Source organism: Schistocerca cancellata, chromosome 10, assembly GCF_023864275.1.
Source record: "Schistocerca cancellata isolate TAMUIC-IGC-003103 chromosome 10, iqSchCanc2.1, whole genome shotgun sequence".
Classification (NCBI taxonomy): domain Eukaryota; kingdom Metazoa; phylum Arthropoda; class Insecta; order Orthoptera; family Acrididae; genus Schistocerca; species Schistocerca cancellata.
Window position 1 is genome coordinate 85,285,502 of NC_064635.1, and position 23,424 is coordinate 85,308,925.

The window sequence follows — 23,424 nt, forward strand, 5'->3', positions numbered from 1 at the left end:
ATGTTTATGTTCAGCTACTTTGACACCATTTGCAGCCATTCATGCACTTCGTGTTCCTAAACAATGGTGGGATTTTTATGGATGACCATGCGCCATGCCACCAGGCCACAACCGTTCGTGATTCTTTTGAAGAACATTCTGGATAATTCAAGCGAATGATTTGGCACCCCAGATCTCCCAACAGTAATCCCACTGAATATTTACGGGACATAATAAAGTCTGTTTATGCACAAAATCCTGCACCCACTTTCATAGTTGGACAGCTATAAAGGCAGCATGGCTCAATATTTCTGCAGGGGACTTTCAGCGACTTGTTGAGTGCATGCCACATTGAGTGGTACAGTAAATACATATCAAGTGCGTGGTCAGCTATTCTTTCAAACTCTCTGAAGCCTGATTGTTAGTAATAGTTACAAGCAATGCACATGAAATTACATGCAAGTTAACTGCCTCTGATTCAGGAGATTCCATTGGGGAGAGGAGAGAACTAAGTATCAAAGGACATTTCTTTACAGTGGAATGACTGGAAATGGATTTGTCATGTTTTCAGATTTATTAGTGTTCAGTTTCTGCTTTTTACTCTGTGGTGGATAGACAACAGTCCTCCGTCACACATAGAAGCATTTTTATACATTAGTATGTATTTTTAGTAAGCAATGAAGTAGAACTAATTAAAATTTGTAACATTTTGATTCAGTTATGGTTTTTAACTGTGTCACATACAAAACCGTCAAGTATGAATCTAAAAATTATGAATATAATAGGAAAGTTTGGATACAAGATAAATAATTTAGCAATAAAGGCAACAACTTACAGAATAGCCGAAGTGTTGAGTCAATGACAGGTGTGCACACATAAGCACAATATTGTGCCAGCTGGACACAGAATGCAGGGATCGCATTTCAGCAACAGACTAGTGTGTGTGTGTGTGTGTGTGTGTGTGTGTGTGTGTGTGTGTGTGTGTAAGGGGGGGGGGGGGTAGGGGGATGAGAGGCAGGAAGGTGAGTTGGGACTGGGTGGCTAGCAGCTTAGAGGGAGACAGTGGCTTTTCTGACTAGGAATGCAGGAAGGGGGGGGGGGGGGGTACATGGACATGCTATAGGCATGTAATGCACAGGTATCGCAGTCGGTGGGGTGTAGCAGACCATGAAGGTGGCATGGAGATGTAGATTTGGGAGAGGGTGACAGAACGAAGGAAGGGGAAACTGCTGGCGGAGGGCATGAAGACAGTGGATTAATGGTGATTGAGAGCAGGAGGGTTAAGGTAGTGAAGAATGTGTTGCAATGACAACTCCCATCTGCATAGTTCACAAAAGCTGGTGGTGGAGGGAAGGATCCAGACAGCCCAGGTTGCATTCAAAACACCTTGCCACAAGGATCAAATCCCTGTGGAAGACAATGGACAAGACCTGTCCAATCCACCCACACAGCACACACTATTCCAGTCCTGCCACAGGTTTATCCTGCCCCATCAGAGGGAGTAATATCTGTGAAAGCAGCCATAACCTGATGTCCTGTACCAATTCTGTTTCAATTACTGCACAGCTTTTTATCTACATCTACACTCTGCAGATCTCTGAACTGAATGGCAGAAGGGACATCCCACTGTACTAGTTATGATGTTTTCTTTCCATTCCATTGACATCATCCAAGATCATCCTCCAGACACTTATTTAAAGAGCTAGAGATATATATTCACTTATGAAATTTGTTATTAACAATCCAAACAAATTCAAAAGTAATAGCAGCGAACATGGCTACAACACTAGCAGAAAATATGATCACTACTCAAGGTTAAATTTAACTTTGGCTCAGAAGGGGGTAAATTATATTGCCACAAAAGTCTTTGGTCATTTACCCAACAGCATCAAAAGTCTGACAGATAGCCATATAGCATTTAAAAGGAAATTAAAAGAATTTCTTAATGGCAACTCCTCCTACCCATTAGATGAATTTTTGGATATAGTAAGTGGGTAATTTCCCCAAACCCACAAAAAAATATATTAAAAATATTAAGGGTCATGTAATATTTTGTGTAAGTTAATATCTTGTCTAGACACCTTTTATTAACCTGACACGTTCCACATCATTATGAAGTGTCGTATTCATGATCTATGGAACAAGTACTAATCTAACCTAATCTATTGAATGCTGAAAGAATGATTGTTTAAATGCCTCTGTGTGTGCTTTAATTAATTTAATCCTGTCTTCATGATTCATATGCGAGTTACAAGCAGAAGATTGTAATATATTCCTAGATTCATTATTTAAAGCTAGTTCTTGAAACTTTGTAAGTAGGTTCTCTCAGGACAGTTTATGTCCTGTCTCCAAGGGTCCGCCAGTTCAGGTTCTTCAGCATCACAACACTCTCACGTGGGTCAAAGAAACTTGTGACCCTACATGCTGATCCTCTCTGTATACATTCAATATCTCCGTTCAATTTGGTATAGATCCCGCATACTTCAGCAATATTCCTGAAAGGTTTGCAAAAACAGACATAATGTCTTACGGGATATCCGCAATCAGTGATTTTATAATGTTACTTAAAATCCGTCTTGATTGCAAATTTTTTTTTATTATTCATATGACCGGTTTCGGTTCATTCAGAACCATCTTCAGATCTGATATTTCAGTTACAGGAGTAACCCGTCCAAATCGGCAACTTTCACATGCTACGTCACATGTGAAAGCATGTGACGTAGCATGTGAAAGTTGCTGATTTGGACGGGTTACTCCTGTAACTGAAATATCAGATCTGAAGATGGTTCTGAATGAACCGAAACCGGTCATATGAATAATTAAAAAAAAAAAAAAAAAAAAAAATTGCAATCAAGACGGATTTTAAGTAACATTATTCCTGAAAGGGTCACACGAGTGATTTGCAAGCAATCTACTTTACAGACTGATTGCACTTTCCTAGTATTCTATCACTCACTTTACCCATGACTCAGCCTAGGTGATCATTCCATTGCATATTTCTACAAAGTGTTACACCCAGGTATTTATGGGAGTTGGACAATTCCATCTGTCACACTCTGATATTATAGTCATAGGATACATTTTTTTCCATTTTGTGAAGTGCACAGTTTTAAACAAATTGCCAATTTTTGTACCACTCTGAAATGTTATCAAATTCAGATTGAAAATTTATGTATATCTTTCAGACAGTACATCACTACAGATGACTGAATCACTTGCAAAATGTTTTGGGTTACTATTAATATTGTCCACAAGGTCATGAACAGCAAGAGTCTCAACCCATTTCCCTTGGGCACACCTGAACTTACTTCTACATCTGATGACAACTCTGCATCCAAAGTAACGTGCTGCATCCTCCCTCCCAAAAAAACCCTCAATCCAATCACAAATTTCACTTGATACCCCATATGATCATACATATGCAATAAACATTTACATGGTACTCAGTCAAATGTTTTTCAGAAATCAAGAAATACTGCATCTACCTGACTGCCTTGATCCAAAGTTTTCAGTATGTCATGTGAGAAATGCGAGCTAGGTTTCACATTATCTATGTTTGCAGAATCCTTGGTGGTTGGCATGAGAAAGTTCATTCTGTTCCGAGATTTGAGCTTAGAATATGTTCTAAAATATTACAACAAATCACTGTCAAGGACATTGGATAAGAGCTTTGTGGATCACTTCTGCTTCCTATCTCGTAGATGGGTGTGATCTCTGCTTTTTTGCAACTACTGGACATAGTTTCTTTATTTCAGGTATCTATAATAAATCATACATAGAAGATGGGCTTACTCAGCACTGATAGAGACTACAATGGGCCCTGGGGCTTCATTCAATTTAAATGATTTCAGTTGTTTCTCAACATCATTGACACTAACACTTATTTCACTCGCCTTTTCAGGGGTACGAGGATTACATTGGTGCATTTCTCCCGAGTTTTATTTTGTAAAGAAGCATCTGAAAATGGAATAAAGCATTTCAGTTTTTGCTTCCTCTATCACTAACAAGTGACTGGACACTATCTTCAGTGTCTAACAGTTGTTACATACGACCAGAATTTATTTGGGTTTCGTGAAAGATTATTTGACAATATTCTGCTATGGCACTCATTAAAGGCTTTGTGAATTGCTCTCTTGACAGCCAAAAGCATTTTATTCACCATCTCTCTACCTACAGCACAATACAATATCATGACAACCAACCAGCAGTCAACCAAAATGAATGGCCATCACCAAACTGTGGCCCAGAACAAAGTTGCCAACCCAAGGGCACAACATGCAAATGGGCACAACATTCTCCATTTCAAAGGGTGCTTCACAACCTGGGCCATCTAGATCCTTCCTTCTACCAATAGCTTTCTAACTACAGGCGCGAGTTATTTTTACCACTCATCTTCCACTCCCGTAATCCTCCTGGCCGCAATTTCAGGTAACCCACAGCCCTCATGCCTCCATCCAGCTGTTTCCTTATCGTCTATACCGTCACCTCTTCCCAATTCATGCCCCCTTCAGTGGATGCTGCTACCCACCGGCCACTACAATCAGGTATTACATGAGTAGCCCACATTCCTGCCATACCTCCCTCCTGCATTCGTGCGCGTGTGTGCGCGCGCGCGCGCTTTTTGAAGATGACAAGGAAAGGAAATAAAATGCTAGTGTCAGATATCTTACTAAAACAGTAGCAAATGAAAGATCTGGAAACACCAGATGATCAAGGAAAATGGATCACTAAATTCTGACAGGAGCCAGTGGATAAAATTAAGTACTTATAGAACTATTTAAGATAAACACAATAAAATAAAAGTAAATATATTCTGATTTTTTTCTCTTGTGCAACCTTAATTAGAAAACCGGCCTATTAGAATGAAGTGCCTTGTTCTGCTATAATTATAGTAAGCAGAACTACAGCTTTGGGCAATTTAAGGATGAAGAAACTTCCATAATTCCGCACATTTTCATTCAGTGATGAGTTACAGGAGTCTCTGTCTAAATTCAGCTCACAGGGATAATGTACTTTCACAATATGGAAGTATGTTGTATCGAATATCTAGTGTTAATTTCACAACTTCCAACAGAGGCCTTTTCCACAAAATACTTCATATTTGCAAACTGCTTCACAGTGTGTATCTTCTTGGATGTCCTTTTGCCATTACAACTATTTCTCTTGTCTCGAAAAATAGAGCAAAACATGAATATAATGCTAGGACCATGAACAACTACTGCAAAGGGATGGGTTCAATATTTTAGCACTTTTTCATTGTTCCTGTATGCAACTCATTGCCTCCTCCATAATATGAGTAGAGGTATCTGTTAAGTAGCTGGGTTCAACTACACTGGAGAGTATCTTCATAAACTCAAATGTTTATGCATTAGTGTATATGAACACAAAAGGGAAGCCATAAGAAGGGTGATAAACCCATTCTTGATATTTGTTATTTATTCAATCTGTACATTGAAAAAGCTGTCAAGGAAATCACGTAGAAATCTGGAAAGGGAATTCAAGTTCAGAGAAAATAAATAAAAACTGAGGTTTGCCGATGACATTGTAAGTCTCTCAGACACAGCAAAGGATGTGGAAGAATAGTTCAATGGAGTTGATAGCATCTTGAAAGGATATTACAAGATGAACAACAGAAGTAAAAGAAGTGTAATGGAATGTAGTGTAATTAAATTAGGTGACACTGAGGTATTTAGATAAGGGAGTGAGATGTTGAAAGTAGTTGATGGGTTTTGCTATCTGGGCAGCAAAAGAGCTGATGATGACCATCTGTTAACATGAAATATACATTTAAGTGTCATGAAGTATTTTCCAATTTGTCTAGAGTGTATCATTGTACTGAACCAAAAAGTTGACACTAGGAAATTCACACAAGAGAAACTTTAGAAATGTTGTGCTATAGAAAAATACTGGTGATTAGATGGAGGGACTGAGTAATAAATGCCGAGGTAATGAATCAAATGGAAGACAAAGATTTATGCCACAACTTAACTACTGGCCGATAGGACACACCCTGAAGCATCAAGAAATTGTCAGTTTGGTAAATGCAGAATATGTGTGTGTGTGTTGGGGGGGGGGGGGGGGGGTAAAATGTGGAAAGACTTTAAGGCTTGACTAAAGTAAGCAAGTTCAGATAAATGTAGGTTGCAGCAGTTACGCAGACATTAAAGGACCATACTAGCATGGAGAGCTGCATAAAACCAGTCTGAAGACAATGACAATAGGATATAATTAACATGAGCACTATAACACAAACATTCACACACGGTACTGCATCAAAATAAAATATACCTCCCTTGCTTCCTTGCATAACTAGACCCCCTGTGGAATGTGATTCATATAGAAAAGCAGGAAGGTCTTTAATTTTTGCCAGCTTTCACTACCTACATCAGGAAGAGAAACTTCCTGAAAATGGTCTTTTGTCATCTGCACCTATCTTACCTAATTATCTGTGACTGCCACAACTCCACACCCCCTTTCTAAAAATTATGTGTTTTTAGTTATCTATTCAAATCAATTATTCAATTTCCACCATTTTATTTCTGTTCTGCTCTTGTCAGTTGTAGGTAAAGGTCTAGAATAGGACCAGTGGCATACTTACGTAGTTTATGCAGGAATGTTATCAGCACTTCTCGTACAGAATTATGGAAAAACAAGATCTGCCACTATGTTACACAGCCAATGATACAACAACAGGCAGACAACATTTCGAAGTAATACATTCAGAAGAAAGGGTGAAACACTGTGGTTTGACTGGCAGCTATTTAAATTGTACTACCTGTAGTATCCGCAAACCAAGGACAGCATCACAACCCATCAGATATACCAAAAAGCAGTGAAATATTTTTTTTGCTCTGAGTTGCTACACAGCTGATCTGCATGAGCACACTGACTATGTGGATCAAAGTTTCTTAATTAAGTCTTGGGGGAAGGTAGGTCGATACATGTTTATGAATACATCAAATATGTAAACTATTATTAATAAACATTATCCACCTACCTACTCAAATTATTTAATTAAAAAACACTGATCCACTTAGTGTGTTCCCACAGATCAATTGTGTAATCATTTTGCCACCAAATTTGATACATCTTTGTGTCCCTGCAATTAATCCATGAGAGACACACTGACCGATGACCTCACCGTGCAGACCAAAATCACTTAAACCAGTCCACTTTAAAGCACTTGCTGCCATAACAACATAATATTTTTCTCAAAACTCACTAAAAAAAAGAAAACACAGAAAATAAGCCAATGGTTTCAATTTGGGTTATACAAATACATTGTCTCTCTTCTCACCTCTTATTGTTATGTCAAAGACTTATCCCAATGGCTACACAAATTTACTTGTTGCCAAACTAAGAGCAGTACATAAGCCCAGCTGTGTTTTACTATCAGTCTAAAGACTCATTCTCAGCAGTGCCAGTTACTGGAAATCTGGTAGGCTACTAAGTCAAAATGGCAACTTTTTGAACCCTTTGTCTGTACTGTGGAGTCAACACATATTAATATTTGAAACTCTCAGGAAAAGTATAAAATTATGAGGCAGAATTGCTGGCCAGCGAAAAGCCTAGTACCAATACACAAAGTACAAGAGAGCTAACTTTTTAGACTACAAGTTTCTTACTCTGAGAGGAAAGACTGATGTCAGGGAAGGGCAAAAGAAGGCTGAACATTCAAAAGGAGGTCACACAGCAATCAGATTTTTTGTAATTTTTATATTTTTAGAATATGAAGTTCAGAACTCAAATTCCAGTCACCAAAAGCAGTTTGAAACAACTTGCAAAAATCGATGTTGAAGTTTTACAACCCTGTTTAAGACACTAACATAAAACTGACTTTCTATGAGCAATGTGGGTGGCTCTGTGGTACAGTGCTTGCCTGCCATGTTGTGGGCTTGGGCTCAATACTTAGCAGATTTAAATTTTTAAACAGAGGTACTAGCTCTACAATCATTTCCATGAAGCATAAACAAAAAATTGTAGCACTCAAAGACTGGTAATCACTGGTCAAAGTCTCATTTCGGCCATTTTTTCTTTTTTTCCCTCTGTTCAGATCATATACCCACATCATTTAAATATAAAAATGCTAATTAACACATAATCATGGACATACCATAGAATATGCGTCTTTGTTTAAAAATCTGAATGAAACCCAGGCCTCCAAAGTGGCAGGCAAGCATTATGACTGAGCCACACCTCTTATCAGACGATCAACCTTACATTAGTGTATTAAAGAATGGTAAGAAAACTTCAAATTCTATTTTCTTCAGAATTTCTGAGAGTTGCAGCCAATCGATTGATATTTGAGTCCTGAACTTCATCTACCACAAATATATAAAAATTCAAAAATCCAGACACCTTGTGGTCTCCTTGTTAGGTTCCAGAATGAGAGGGTCCCTCCTCTAGAGAGGATAAGTTGAGACAAAGATCTCTCAAACGAAGTAATTGATAGCTGCAAAAGTATGGATGCCTGATGGTTCTTTAATACTTGCCTTAATAACAGTACCAAGAACTTTAGCCAGCAGTTTTGTCTCAAAATTCTATAGTTTTTCCAAGTAAACTTTCAGGAAAAGGACTATTAAGATATTTGTATAATCAAATTAATGTGGGGGGGGGGGGGGAGGGGGGTATTTTATAATGACCAAGTGGCAGCAGATTTAGCCCCACACAAGACGACAAACCCAAGCTTTAGAAACTGGGAGCACTTTTTCTAATCTTTTAAATTGCTAACATTTCATTGTTAATTTCTTTCATTCTGTTGTATCACATCTCAGAGTTCCCCACATCTCCTGCAAGTGAAATTTGTGACTGTATTGCGGTGGATGTAGAATGCTATCTTGGATGGAGAGCCATTGGCAGATATACTAGCAGCTACAGGTGTGCCCAGCGAAGTGTGTTGTGACCCTCACTGTTCATGTTGTATATTAATGACCCTACAGACAATGTTAATAATAATCTCAGACTTTTTGCAGAATGATATATGTATCTGTAATGAAGTACTGTCTGAATCTTGATAAAATTTCAAAGTGGTGCATAGATTGGCAACTTGCCTTCAGTGTTCAGAAATGTAAAATTGTGCACTTCACGAAAGGAAAAATGTAGTATCCTATTAACTATAACATCAATGAGTCACAGTTGAAACTGCCAGCCCTACAAATAGATGGGTATGGAACTTTGTAGGGCTATGAAATGAAATGACCACATAGGCTGTCATAGGTAAAGCACATGATAGACTTCAGTTTATTATTAGAATACTGAGGAAGTGTAAGCAGTCTAGAAAGGAAACTGCTTACAAATTACTCATGCTATCAGTTCTAGGATACTGATCAAACGTGTGCGACCCATGCCAAATAGGATTAACAGGGGACGTTTAATGTAGACAGAGAAAAAGCAGAACAAATGGTCACAGGTTTGTCTGATATGTGGGAGAGTGTCACAGATGTTGACCCTCCGCCACACACCGTCAGGTGGTTTCCGGAGTATGGATGTAGATGAAGATGAAGGAACTGAACTGGAAACCTCTTTAAGACAGACATAGTGAACTGTCCAGAGACAATCTGTTACAAGTTTCAAGAACTGGCTTTAAAAGATGACTCTGGGTACATACAACAGCCTCCTATGTATCTATCACATAGGGATCATGAGGATAAATTAGAATAATTACTGCATGCACAGAGGCATTCAAACCATCATTCTCCTTTGCTTCATACGTGAATGGAATGGGAAAAATCCCTAGTAATTGGTACAATGGGACACACCCTCTGTCATGCACTTCACAGTGGTTAGCAGAGCATAGAGACAGATGTCATATTATGGAGATGTGCTGAGAAAGCCACAATATTTCTTTCCATGAACTATTTGGGAATGGGGTGAACTGGATATAACTGGTACATTATGTAAGCTTCATCACCGTGTTACGACTTGTACACGAGAGAAGTTTAACTAACCTTTCTTAATGGCATAACTAACTACACAAATTCAGAGCAATGTGCTAAGATACCTTACTACTAATAAAACATAGATTGGAGAAAATCACAACATATAAATTAATTAGCAAATCACCTGACTCTTAAATAACACTTTTTTTTAATCCATACTGATGCAATTTTGGAACACTTCAGTATTTTTGCGGATCTATGTTCAATAAGCTGAAAATGGCGCACAAGGAATTATAATAATTAGACAATTATCATGAGCTATTACCAGTAGAAAACTATTTATGTAAACAATGCAAGACTGACAGACATGGTAGGATAGCTGAGCAATGAAGCACTAAGAAAAATGTTTTCAAAAGTTCTGAAGCTGGATATAAACGGATACTAGCCTACAGTTAATTTCACATTTGTTGCCCTGCCTCTGCAATGGCATAACAACAGTCTCTCAGCGACATAACCACAATTGCAAAGTGCATGAATGACTTGCCAAAATACTTACTTCCCAAATAGCGAATGAAATAGCTCCTTGTGCCGGAAATCTCGCGAATTTGCAAGACCTCTCCCAGAGCTGAAACAACAGAATATGTTATGAGTGAAGTGGGTGACTTCAGTGCATGGATATTATGACGCCAAGCGTCTGCAAATAAAATACTTACCCCATTCATCAGTGTCCATACGAATGCGCAACCGACAGCCTTCACTCACTGGGATCTAGAAAATAGAGTAGAATCTTTCACAAATACTTCACAGTAGTTGCCAAAGTCTATGCATTGCAATAGCACATTATATACGAAACACAAAAAGTGTAAGCGCAGAATTAAAAGGCAGCACAGTATCAGCGTCGTAATTTCTACAAAATATTACGCCATCTGTAAACGATTACCAGTAGAAATCTGATACTGAAGCTTACTCAGATTATTTACGTCCAGATAGAAAAACGATCATCAGACCCGATCTTAAATAACATGAAACCCATTATTTATCCTTCTATTCTCAGAGGAAAGTAAGGATACCCGAATAAGGGCTTGTACAATAAGTTACAAATTCGGTTATATTTTATGGTCTTGTGAAAACAAGACAATGCTACTCTCATAAAAAATTTAAAATTGGTCGTTTCTCATTCTTGGTGTCTTTCAAATATACCTGCGTATCACATCCACATGCCCTTTCTGCGTTACCTCCCCCTTCCATCACGATGAGTCTGTCATAAATCAAATGTGCGACATTGCTTCCATACAGAAAAATAATGTCATCTCAACGAATTAGTTCGCTAGACGTAAACTAGAAAAAGGAGAAAGATCTTTCTCGTTCCTAAAATCACGCATCCCGAGTTAAAACACGTCTGCTTCAACGCCAACACACACCGCACTTCGAAATGATGTTACGCACCGGCTCAGAACGATGCGAGCGCTATCGGTGGCCCCCAGAGGAACCATCGAAGGTTCGATAGCTCAATGTATTGCACTATTTATTTGATATCGCAGTTAACTCGACTTGTATTACCCTTCGTTTCGGTATACGTATACTATCCTCAACGATCAAGTCCCTTTATTACAGCTGTTCCAAGCTTACTATGTTTTTTGTATTAATGGTCTATATTACTCGATTTGAATTTCGCGGCGTACGTACAGTTCCTTGGCGGTCATATTTAGCCATTTGAAGTGGAAGCTCAATCGTCATATGCTTGGATTTTAAATTACTTCTGCCCTTTGTCTCGTTTCTTTGATCTGTTGAACAACTGTTCAGATTTTGTCTGTGATTGTTGCCTTTCGAGTAAGTAAGTCTCTCGCATCGTTTAACGCTAGATAATTTCGAAAAAGACAGCAGAAAGAAACACAAAAATGTAGTAGACTTAGGCAATAAAACGTAAACGAAATAGTCTGTTGATGTACGTATAGGAAAAATGCCATAGTAAGAGTCAACATCTCGTAAGTATGAGCCTACCATTTTTTCCACGTGAAAATACGGGACATCTCAAAAGCAAATGACATTGTATAATTAACGTTGTATACAGGAGACTGTCAAATAAATATTGTTAAGCAATATTTTTTAGCCTCAGTAAATATATCACGCTACTGCAGTTATACTTGCAGTGACAATAAGAAGATACGGCGACAAGCAGGAGCATCCCTGAGGATTGATTGGTAGCCAATAAGGTTAGCACGAAAATTCCGCCTTTTTTGAGTGGAAGATCCCAAATTTGATTCTATCAAGTTCAGGCGCATTTCAGCACTTGCAAAATTGTTACAGAAGAGACTATATTTAAAATCAAGTGGCAAATTAGGACTAAAATGCATAGAGAATATTCGGGACATTATTTGCTGCACGGAAGTGAATAAATATGTGTTGACTGAGAACGTCTACTGAATATATTCAAAGAAATGGAAGTTACGCGTGTTAAGAGATCAGTCAAGAGAATTGATTTGGAATACCAAAAGCCTAGCCAGTTATTACCTAAAATGCAAGGAATAGTGTTGCCAAAGGTCCTTGAGACACTCTGGCTAGAAAACCTTCCGAACTATATAAGCAATATTTTAATTGTTAGTGAAGACGGACTTGACAAAGTGGCTATAATTGCTGGTAGACCAGTAGGAATGAATCCCTGTAACGAATTCTCTGCCATGTATAGTGATTCTTGTAACCAACAGGATGGTCTGATAACAATAAGTGACATAATGACAGGCTAGAGAGACAAATAGCTGCACAGTCAATTGGTTATCGAAGCAGGTCTCACTAAGGAAGCCTCGATCTCCTACGTAATAATAGCCGCAGTAAATCGCGAAATAAATACAATCTCAAGGGCAAGAACTGTTATCTAGAATTGCCATACGTACGTGGGACCTCGTCGGGACACTGAGAGATGGGGGTGTAGAAATGAAGTAAAAAATTTATTTAACATAATCACTTTTTAATCTAGAACACAATTATATGGTGCTTGTTGCGGCAGAAATCGTTGGTAAACCATATTTTTCGTAAGATTTCACCTTTTAAACAAATCTTTTTTCCCTTTTACGTTTTTATAAAACTACATGCAAGGCAGCTTGTAGCTAAACTGGCACAGTCCCTGGCAGCCGAATTCTGTCATTTGTCCACTGGGCGAAATCATCCTTTCCATAGTGGCGTTGTGCGCGGGAATAGAAAAGAAATACTCGCATAATTTTGGCAGTTGGCATTTGAATTCGGGATTTTCAATTTTCTTAAGGAAGTAAAGCTACCTGTCTTTCACGGAGTGTATAGAATTCCAGTCTTGTGAATCTTGAAAAGCTTTTCCTATATATACAATCCTGAAAAAGTTGTCGGCAGAAATCTTCACACCATTTTTAGCCAGGTATATAATAATGTTTTCAATCATCACCCAATCTGAGGTTTCAGATAGCATCTTCCAATCAAATATTTTATATTTATTAGAAGGAATAGTCCATTTCTCAAAGTAATCAAATGCGTGATATAGAAAGCCATTGTCTCTTCCTCAGATTTCGAAATGAAATTAATTATTTCTTGATTAGGGTTCTCTTTCTTTAATTTACCCACATTCATCTTGGTCTTGCATCTCAATAAAAACTGGCAGTTTTCCTTTCATTCTGACGTCTTTGAGTGAAGATTAATATATTTCTTATTTTAGTTATCGAGACTCTATTCTTCTTTTTATTTTCTTTATTGTTATTTTCAAACCTGGGTACAGGCAGGCCAGCAGCAGCATGCTACGCCGCTCTTGGGCCTCAGAGATACACACAAGATATCTATTCTTCTCCACGGTTCTTATATTTTTTACACACAGAGCCAAGTTTGACTGCAGAAACATGAAGTAAGTGTCACTGGTCGGACTACTGAAAAATGTAAAATTAGTTTATGTGGCCTGTCTTCGAAGACAAAAAATTGTTTTAATGGAATCCAAAGCTTAAGAATTTTCTCAGCTGCGGGCATTAACGACAGAAATTTTGGTTTTTTGAGAGACAGAAGAGCCTAATGATTGATATCAACGTATAAGCCCTATTATTTCAGGTCCTGGCTGTAAATCGCCTTGCGGCGACTTCTGGAATCAGGATACGTTGCGGCATTCAGTTTTGCGGTACTGTCAAGAGAATTGAACGATTGATTATGCTTGACAACGTTATAAGCTGTTGTTAGTTCTGCAGCATTCTTCCGGGGTATCTTCTTCAATCTTGAATGTAGAAATAGTCTTTGATGTCGATGCTACCGCGAATCTGTTTGTATGGTTCTTCCGTCTTCGTAGAAATGTGATGCCTCACATCTGCCTTTAAATAATTCCAGTCCCGTACTACTGGAGAAGTCAGGTGTTTTCTCGAGCGATGGCGCTAGATCTGGGAATGGGGTTTCATCGTCGATACAGGATACGCAACATGCAATCCCATCTGCCAGACGACCTTGTTAGCATATGCTTGTTGACGGAAATAAACTGAGGCTGCATTTACATGTTGCGCTAACAGATGGCATTATTTCAATACTATGAGACAAGCTTGTAAAAGTATTTTGCAAAATCGGGTCAAAACTGGGTCTTGTCGGGACGAGTCTTGACGGCCGCTATATATCGGGACAGGTGGCATCCCTAGTTACTACCACTTTCGCTTTGGACAGCACTGCAAATCTGAAAAACGCACGACGCCATAGCTGTGGTCCGAACAGGAAAACGCGACACAGCAGCTGAAGTAGCGCCAAGTATTGCTCCCACGGCAATTGCCGCAAAATTTGCCTATTTGTTACTGACAAAAAGAAGGTACTGCAATTTTTAATTGACAGTGGGGCTGACGTTTCTGCAATTCCAACAAACTCAAAGGTCAATGTTGAATCTCCATATAAAGCGTATGCTGCTAATTCCTACATTCTTTATCCAACTTTGTACCATCGATTTGGGGCTACGGCGTCAATTTCAGTGACCATTTATTATTGCGAATATCGATAAAGCTATACAGAGAGCCGATTTTTTGAGTAAATTACGGTTACTAATAGATGTACATAATAAGAAATTAATAGATGATGTAATAAAGCGCAGTTATGAGGTCAAAGTTATGTCAGTCTCAGAGAAAATTTTTTAAGTACTGGTACTATGAGACAAAATAAAAAATTTACAGAGCCGTTGTTGCAGTATCCAGATGTAGCTAAACCTAATTTGGTACCAAGAGAAAGTAACATTTTATTAAACACTACAGGACCATCGAAGGCCCACCTTTGTTTACTAAGGCAAAAAAGTTGGATCAAAAGCGCATGGGAGTGGCGAAACAAGAGTTTAAATTCATGTTAGATTATGGCATCATTAGTCCATCTAAATCTGCCTGGGCTAGTCCTCCCCGTATGGCACCCAAAAAGAATGGCTCGATACGCTCATGTGGAGATTCCAGACAGTTAAATGAAAGAACAGTACCTCTAATAGAAGATTTTCATGGTATTCCCATCTTTTTAAGGCTTACTATCAAATACCGAATTATTGGAGAAGATTAGCACAAGACAGCTACACTGAAGCGCCAAAGAAACTGATATAGGCATGTGTATTCAAATGCAGAGATGTGTAAACAGACAGAATACCATGGAGGTACCTCCATGCAGAATACGGCACTGCGGTCGGCAACGTCTACATAATAAGACAAGTGCCTGGCATAGTTGTTACATCAGTTACTGCTGCTACAATCGCTTGGTTATGAGGATTTAAATGAGTTAGAACGTGGTGTTATAGTCGACAAACGAGCGACAGGACACAGCATCTCTAAGGTAATGATGAAGTGGGGATTTTCCCGTACGCCCATTTCACGAGTGTACCGTAAATATCACGAATCTGGTAAAACATCAAATCTCCAATATTGCTGCGGCTGGAAAAATATCCTGCAAGAATGGAACAACGGCAATTGAAGAGAATCATTCAACGTGGCAGAAATGCAAGTCTTCCGCAAACTGATGCAGATTTCAACGCAGGGCCATCAACAAGTGTTGGTGTGTGAACGATTCAACAAAACATCATTCTGAGCTGAAGACCCACACGTATACCCTTAATGAAGGCACAAAACAAAGCTTTATACCTCACCTGGGCCCATCAAAACCAGCACTGCACTGGAAACATGTTGCCTAGTCTGGCGAGTGTTGTTTCAAATTGTATCAATGGATGTGCAGGGGTATAGAGGCAACCTCATGAATCCATGGACCCTGCATGTTAGCAGGGGGCTGTTCACGCTGGCGTAGTCTCTGTAATGGTGTGGGGCGTGTGCAGTTGGAGTGATATGGTACTCCTGATATGTCTAGATACGACCCTCATAGGTGTCACGTAGCCTACGTAAGCATTTTGTCTGATCATCTGCATCCATTCATGTCCATTGTGCATTTCGACGGACTTGGGGAATTCCAGCAGGACAATGTGACACGCCACACACCCAGAATTGCTACAGAGTGGCTACAGGAACACTCTTCAGAGATTAAATAGTTCCGCTGGTCACCAAACTACCCAGACATTAACATTATTGAGCATATCTGAGATGCCTTGTGATGTGCTATTCGGAAGAGATCTCTATCCCTTCGTTCTCTTACGGATTTATGGACAGCCCAGCAGGATTTATGGTGTCAGTTCCCTCCAGCACTACTTCAGACATTAGTCCAGTCCATGCTACATCGTGTTGCGGCACTTCTGCGTACTCGCGGAGACCCACACAATATTAGGTAGGTGTACCAGTTTCTTTGGCTCTTCAGTGTATAATCAGATGATTGGGATTGTATGAATTTAATATAATGTATTTTGACCTGTGGACGTCACCTTCAACAATCCAGCTGTTCATTAATGAGGTTTTGTTTGGACTGGATTTTGTATTTCCTTACTACAATGACATTTTCATTACCTCATCCCGTATTGAAGAAGACCAAGGGCACATCAAACTAGTCTTAAAGTGATTGTCTAATTATAGACTTCAAATCAACATCTCAAAATCAACCTTGGGAGTAAATGAAATAGAATTCATAGGCGGCTTTTACTAACTCTGAGTTGCCTCTAGCACTATGCACAGATGCTTAAAGTTTTGCTGTTGGTTCTGTACTCCAGCAACAGGAAAAACGAAACTAAAAACCGATTGCATGATTTTCACAGAAACTGAGTCAACAGCAAAAGGTTTACAGTACCTATGGTCAATAATTGTTGGGAATTTACCTCTCTATAAAAAAAAGTTTAAGCATTTGCCAGAACAAGGAGACTTCATAATCTTTGTTGACCATAAGCCACTCACATTTGCTTTCAGACAAAGGTATGAAATGGAATCTCCTCAACAGATTAGGCAGCTGCAATACATTTCACAATTACTGACTGACATTCATCATGTCAGTGGCCATGGAAGTATTGTTACAGATGCCCTATCAAGGACTGATGAAGTAATAATAATGGACTATGACGAAATCAGCGAGCTCCAGCTGCAGGATCAAGAATAGCAGCAACTCCAAACAGGAAATAATTTCTTAAACTTCAAGTCATATCATCTTCCACCATACATTCCTCAAGCCTTACAATATCTAATATTTCTCTATTTTTGTGGTTTAGCTCATACTGAGAAGAAAACTACAGTGAAACTTCTAACTAATGGAGTTATTCGGTTAAACATAGAAAAACAATGTTTGACAAAGGATTATATCCTGTGTTGTCTGCCAGAAGAACAAGATCACTGACCACACAAGATCACAATTTAAAAAAATTTGTAGAACTTTATGAATGTTTCAGTTTGGTACACATTGACCTCATCGGACCTTTGCCTCCTTCTAATGGCATGACTTACTGCTTGACTTGTATTGATCCTTGCACATAGTGGATGGAAGTCATACCACTCAAAGATATCAAAGTAGCAAAACCCCTATACCAGCACTGGACTGTGAGATTCAGTGTTCCATTACAGGTGATTAACAACCAAGGTACACATTTTAGATTGTTTAATAATATGGGCACAGTATGTGGAATGAAAATTGTACACACAACATTGCACCATCCTTAGTGCAATGGCAAGGTTGAGCTACTACACAGAACTCTAGAACTCTGAAGTCTGCAATCAAGACCCATAACATTTATAAATGTACAGAAACTCTGTCTACTGTTCTAGTGAGGTTTGGTGCTGTAGCACAAGAGGTAGCACTGTAGCATAGATGGTATATAGAAAGACTGTAACACTTCCTGGTGAATTTTGTGAAGGGCCAACTATGAAGACTTACCTTGATTTGTCTGTATCTGATTTGCAAAAGCAAATGTTACATCTGAAACATAGAAGACCTACATGTAGCACATCAATATCGGTATTTGTCCCACGGGACCTGCGGGCATGTTCCTATGTCTTTCTGAGAAGTGATAGGAATAGAAAACCATTAGAATCTACATATGATTGTCCTTCCCTGTCATAGTAAGTCTTGAAAAATATTTCACCATAAAGAGGAAATGCAAACACATAAACATGTCAGTGGACAGACTTAAACCAGCCTCTCTCTTGCAAGAAAAAAGAGAATCAGAAAAATATCTTCCAAACTGTTCCAAGGACATTCAACCACAACATTCTCCAGAAGAAACCACCTCCAAATACCACAGGAAGGACTACAAGGTTTCCACCTTGATTCTTGCAGCAAGTTATCTCTATAGAGAATTAATGAACTATCACATCACATACTATAAACAGTTTCTTGTAATTATATTATATATGTTTTTTGTCATTTTAATATGCTGTATATTTGTTTTGTTTTAATGCTGTGTTGCTCTTTTGTAGGAAATCATCTTCACCGCCATGTATTAATTCATAACTTAATTACTGGTGTCGGAGTAGTGTAGGGATCACAGTGATTCTGGGAGAAATTTTGAAAAAGCTATTGATTGTAATAACAGGAAAAATAGTTGAGAGTTCACTGCTTTTCATTATAATCTGAAATATCTTTGATTTTTATAAAAGCTCTGTGTGATCTGTTTTGGGAAAAGAGTAAGTGACATTATGTAATTAGCTTCGTATGTTGGAAACTATTAAATAAATATTGTTAAGCAACACTTTTTATCTCCAGTAAATGTATCATGCTACAACAGATAGAAATTCCTTCAAAACAGATTCAATGTTAAAACTCACAAAATTATTTTATTTTCTGTACAGGGCTATTACAAATGATTGAAGCGATTTCATAAATTCACTGTAGCCCCATTCATTGACATACGGTCACGACACACTACAGATACGTAGAAAAACTCATAAAGTTTTGTTCGGCTGAAGCCGCACTTCAGGTTTCTGCCGCCAGAGCACTCGAGAGCGCAGTGAGACAAAATGGCGACAGGAACCGAGAAAGCGTATGTCGTGCTTGAAATGCACTCACATCAGTCAGTCATAACAGTGCAACGACACTTCAGGACGAAGTTCAACAAAGATCCACCAACAGCTAACTCCATTCAGCGATGGTATGCACAGTTTAAAGCTTCTGGATGCCTCTGTAAGGGGAAATCAACGGGTTGGCCTGCAGTGAGCGAAGAAACGGTTGAACGCGTGCGGGCAAGTTTCACGTGTAGCCCGCGGAAGTCGACGAATAAAGCAAGCAGGGAGCTAAACGTACCACAGCCGACGGTTTGGAAAATCTTACGGAAAAGGCTAAAGCATAATGCCAGTTCTTAAACAGGAGATTGGAAAACCGATGGATCGGTCGTGGTGGAGATCATGATCAGCAATTCATGACATGGCCTCCACGCTCTCCCGACTTAACCCCGTGCGATTTCTTTCTGTGGGGTTATGTGAAAGATTCAGTGTTTAAACCTCCTTTACCAAGAAACGTGCCAGAACTGCGAGCTCGCATCAACGATGCTTTCGAACTCATTGATGGGGACATGCTGCGCCAAGTGTGGGAGGAACTTGATTATCAGCTTGGTGTCTGCCAAATCACTAAAGGGGCACATTTCGGACATTTGTGAATGCCTAAAAAAACTTCTTGAGTTTTTGTACGTGTGTGCAAAGCATTGTGAAAATATCTCAAATAATAAAGTTATTGTAGAGCTGTGAAATCGGTTCAATCATTTGTAATAACCCTGTATTTTTATAGTGTACTTTAAGAACTGAGTTATGACTACAGCAGACCACAAAGCATGGTTTCAATACCATAACCATTGAACAGAACAAATTTTCTGATGGCAGATAGCATTATGGGAATTTCATGACAAGATATAGTCTCTGCAAGTCAGGCATTCTGCTTTCTGTGTCTTGAATGTGTTGTTTCAAAGAGATTGATCTGACAATGAGCAAACCACAACCATAATTCAGAGTCCTTATTGTTGAAAATTGGTTGCAGCAATCATGGACAACCTGATTCAGATAGGAAAAGGGCAGGATATAATTCCAAAATTCTTTTGAGAGCAGGAAACAAGCTAAAGGATGCTATTTGTGGTTTTCATTCCATGAAAGACAGCTTAGCTACAAAATCTTGAATATGTGTGTTACATTTTAAATCAGATTGGATGTATATTGCCAAGAATTTCACATCATTCACCAATTCTTAAACCTGTGTTATTTATTTTAAATTTGTGTTCATTTGGATTGGAGGGGATATAAGAAAGTTAATGGCTACAGTTTTTTTCTAGTATTTCTTATACATTAACTTTTGAGTGTATCTAAGTTGTTTCAGCATCAACTCTGAAGTCGGTCTGTGGCAATTATCCACCCCTGTCATATACTTGCCACCCTCTTCATTACACCTCACATCATCAACAATTTGCCTTGCATTTCATACCAAGTCCAAGTCTTTCTTCAACCATCCCTTCAGCTACGATTTTCAGCTGTGTGTATCATAATATGTTGATCAGCATGCGACATGGAAAGAGAATATAAATACAACCTGCTTAAAAATAAATACTAATATAAACCTACAGAAGAAAATGTCAAAAGTTGTCAATGCAGTTACACTGCATACAGTGTACTATGACCTCATTTACACACACCTATAATATTCTATTCCATTATAGGGATACACTACAAATACACATATTCAAAGATTGTTGGAACAAACCTAATCATATCAAATCCTTCTTATCACATAATATGCTTTATACAATTGTGGGGTTTCAGTTGGGTTGTAGCCCAAGGGAACACACTCATTTCTGTAAGACTCGGTATACTTCATTCAGATGTCCACACTACAAGTCATACAGCGAACTCAGCAAGCAAGATGGTGTGAGCCATTAGGTGAACAGAGTCAAAGAACTTGTGATGGCAGAGATATGTCATTCGTACTTGTTGATGCCACACAGTCCCCCCCCCCCCCCTCCCCCCAGAGCATGGTTTGAGCGGAAGGGGCATGTCCGGCGATGAGGGAGACGGCGTGATCATCTGGCAGCATTCGAACGGGGGACACAGTCCGTCCCCACACCACTCCATCTTCACGTGCAGGCTGATGCCACATCCTCCCACACCACCCACTGGAGTTCCACGTCCACCTCCCAGTGTGGCCCCTGCCGCAGTAACCTCTGGAGATGGATATCCGCATCACATCACTATCGTCTCCCTCACCACCTTCACTGCTGGACACGCCCCCCTTCCACAATGCTCAAGCTGTGCCCCACACTGCAGGGGGAGTGGGGGGGGGGGGGTGTTACTGTGTGGTGTCGACAAGTACGAACGATATATCTCCACCATCGCAAGCTCTTGGATTCTACACCTAATGGCCCATACCATCTTGCTTGTACATAAGGAAAAGCCCCAACAAGCTACAACAAAAATTTAAAACCAATTGGAATAATCATTAGCGTGGCCACTGTAAGCACCAGAAAAGATGTAATTTTCTACACTAAAAGGTGAATGACAAATGATAAAAACTCCATTCAATTTTTTTGTCCATTATTACACGGACTTTGTTATTAGTTCTCATGGCAGGAAGACATATTTCTTGTGGTACAATGTGTTGTCTGAATAATAATCCTATGAATGAAGTCCGAGAGTTCATTTTTGTGCAAAACCACGAAAGTTTTCTTTTCTTCCACACATTATCCCAATGTCATGTCAACATAGCCGCCTGCATCAGAAGAGGAAGTGTGATTAAGAATTAATATTGTACACATGGTGAAGAAAGAGAAAAACTTATGGCAGAAGAAGACGAATATAACCAAGGATACCAGATTTGATGTAAGTTCATGACACTACTGGCTCACAATTTACAAGATTTGTGAATTAAAAAGGAAAGACAATTTATTTGCTGCAAAATTCATAAAAATCAAATATGTCAATAGTATAATTAATTTGTTTGATTATATATTTTCATATATATAAATTTGCACACTGTACAACTTGTTGTAATGTGGACATCTGTAATGAAATGTACCAAGTCTTACAGAAATGTGTGTGTTTCCTTGTTCTACAACCCAACCGAAATCCCACACAATCACAGATAGTGACATAGGTGACTTGACAATTCTAACGCTATATACAAACTAATAAGATTAATCTAATGTCATGATACTATGGTGTTACTTCTTCAGACAGGCACTGTTGCACTTGGTTATCTTTAAAAAAAAAAAAAAAAAAAAAAAAAAAAAAAGCTATGGTTATGAGACCTATAGTATTACTTATTTACAATGTAGGTAAAGATAGATTGCCACTTACCAGCTCAGAGAAGTATCTCTTTCTCTGCATAAAACCCAGTCCCACATCCTATTTCTTAAATGATACCTAAACCATGGAATCCTCCCCCTCCCCCTTTCCCACCCCAATCGTCTGCAGCTTAACATGTCACCTTTATGGTAAGTAGCAATCTATCTTTTCCTACATTGTTGATCTTCCAACCTGGAGTGTCCATTGTAATACTTATTTAGACAGATTAAGTGTTTATCATTCAAGAAATCTTATACACTGCAGCAATATTTACTTTCAGGTATTTCTCAAAGTCTCCTTCAATGTTTTTTTGACCTTGGTTCACATTTCCCCTTCCACATTTAATTTATAAATTGCATGCCTTTAGAATGTGGAGTTTTGTCTCATAGTTTTAGTAGTGGCTTGATGACCCATAACTTGATCTATATCTAGTCTCATAACTACTGCAAGAAGCAGTTGCTCTCAAGAAGTTGTGGGTTTGTCTTTGTGAAAATGAGTGTCTTATATATATATATACATGTTTGGAATGGTCATTAGATTTAGCTTTTCACAAAAAGATCTGCAGCAGTATTGTCTCCTGTTAATCCCCACCATGGCTCAGATGGTGGTTTTTGTAGTTTTAAAGCTTTCAGCAGATTAGTTTTCTCAGAAGATTGTACTATACCTTATGACTGAAACAAAATCTACAGCTACATCTACATGACTACTCTGCAATTCACAATTAAGTGCCTGGCAAATGATTCATTGAAACACCTTCAAGCCATTTCTCTGCTGTTCCACTCTTTAACAGTGTGTTGGAAAAAGAAACTCTTAAATCTTTCTATGTGAGCTCTAATTTCTCTTATTTCATTACATCTACATCTATCTCTGCAAACCACAGTGAGATGCTGAGTGTCTGTCCCATTGTAACAGTTTTTCGGGTACCTTCCGCTCCATTTGCATAT

The 23,424-nt window shown here is 38.8% G+C and overlaps 1 protein-coding gene across 2 annotated transcripts in view; it reads right to left on the reverse strand.

The window, feature by feature from the left end:
- Positions 1-11,293, reverse strand: part of LOC126106890 (histone acetyltransferase Tip60-like) — an 81,220-nt gene extending 69,927 nt beyond the window's left edge. For both annotated transcript variants that reach the window (XM_049913301.1, XM_049913300.1), the window contains exons 1-3: positions 11,058-11,293; positions 10,571-10,625; positions 10,414-10,482 (exon numbers count right to left, since the gene is read on the reverse strand). In XM_049913301.1, the coding sequence (XP_049769258.1) occupies positions 10,414-10,482; positions 10,571-10,625; positions 11,058-11,105 (172 nt within the window). In that variant the 5' untranslated portion in view covers positions 11,106-11,293. The remainder of the gene's footprint in view (positions 1-10,413; positions 10,483-10,570; positions 10,626-11,057) is intronic.
- Positions 11,294-23,424: the final 12,131 nt, after the last annotated feature.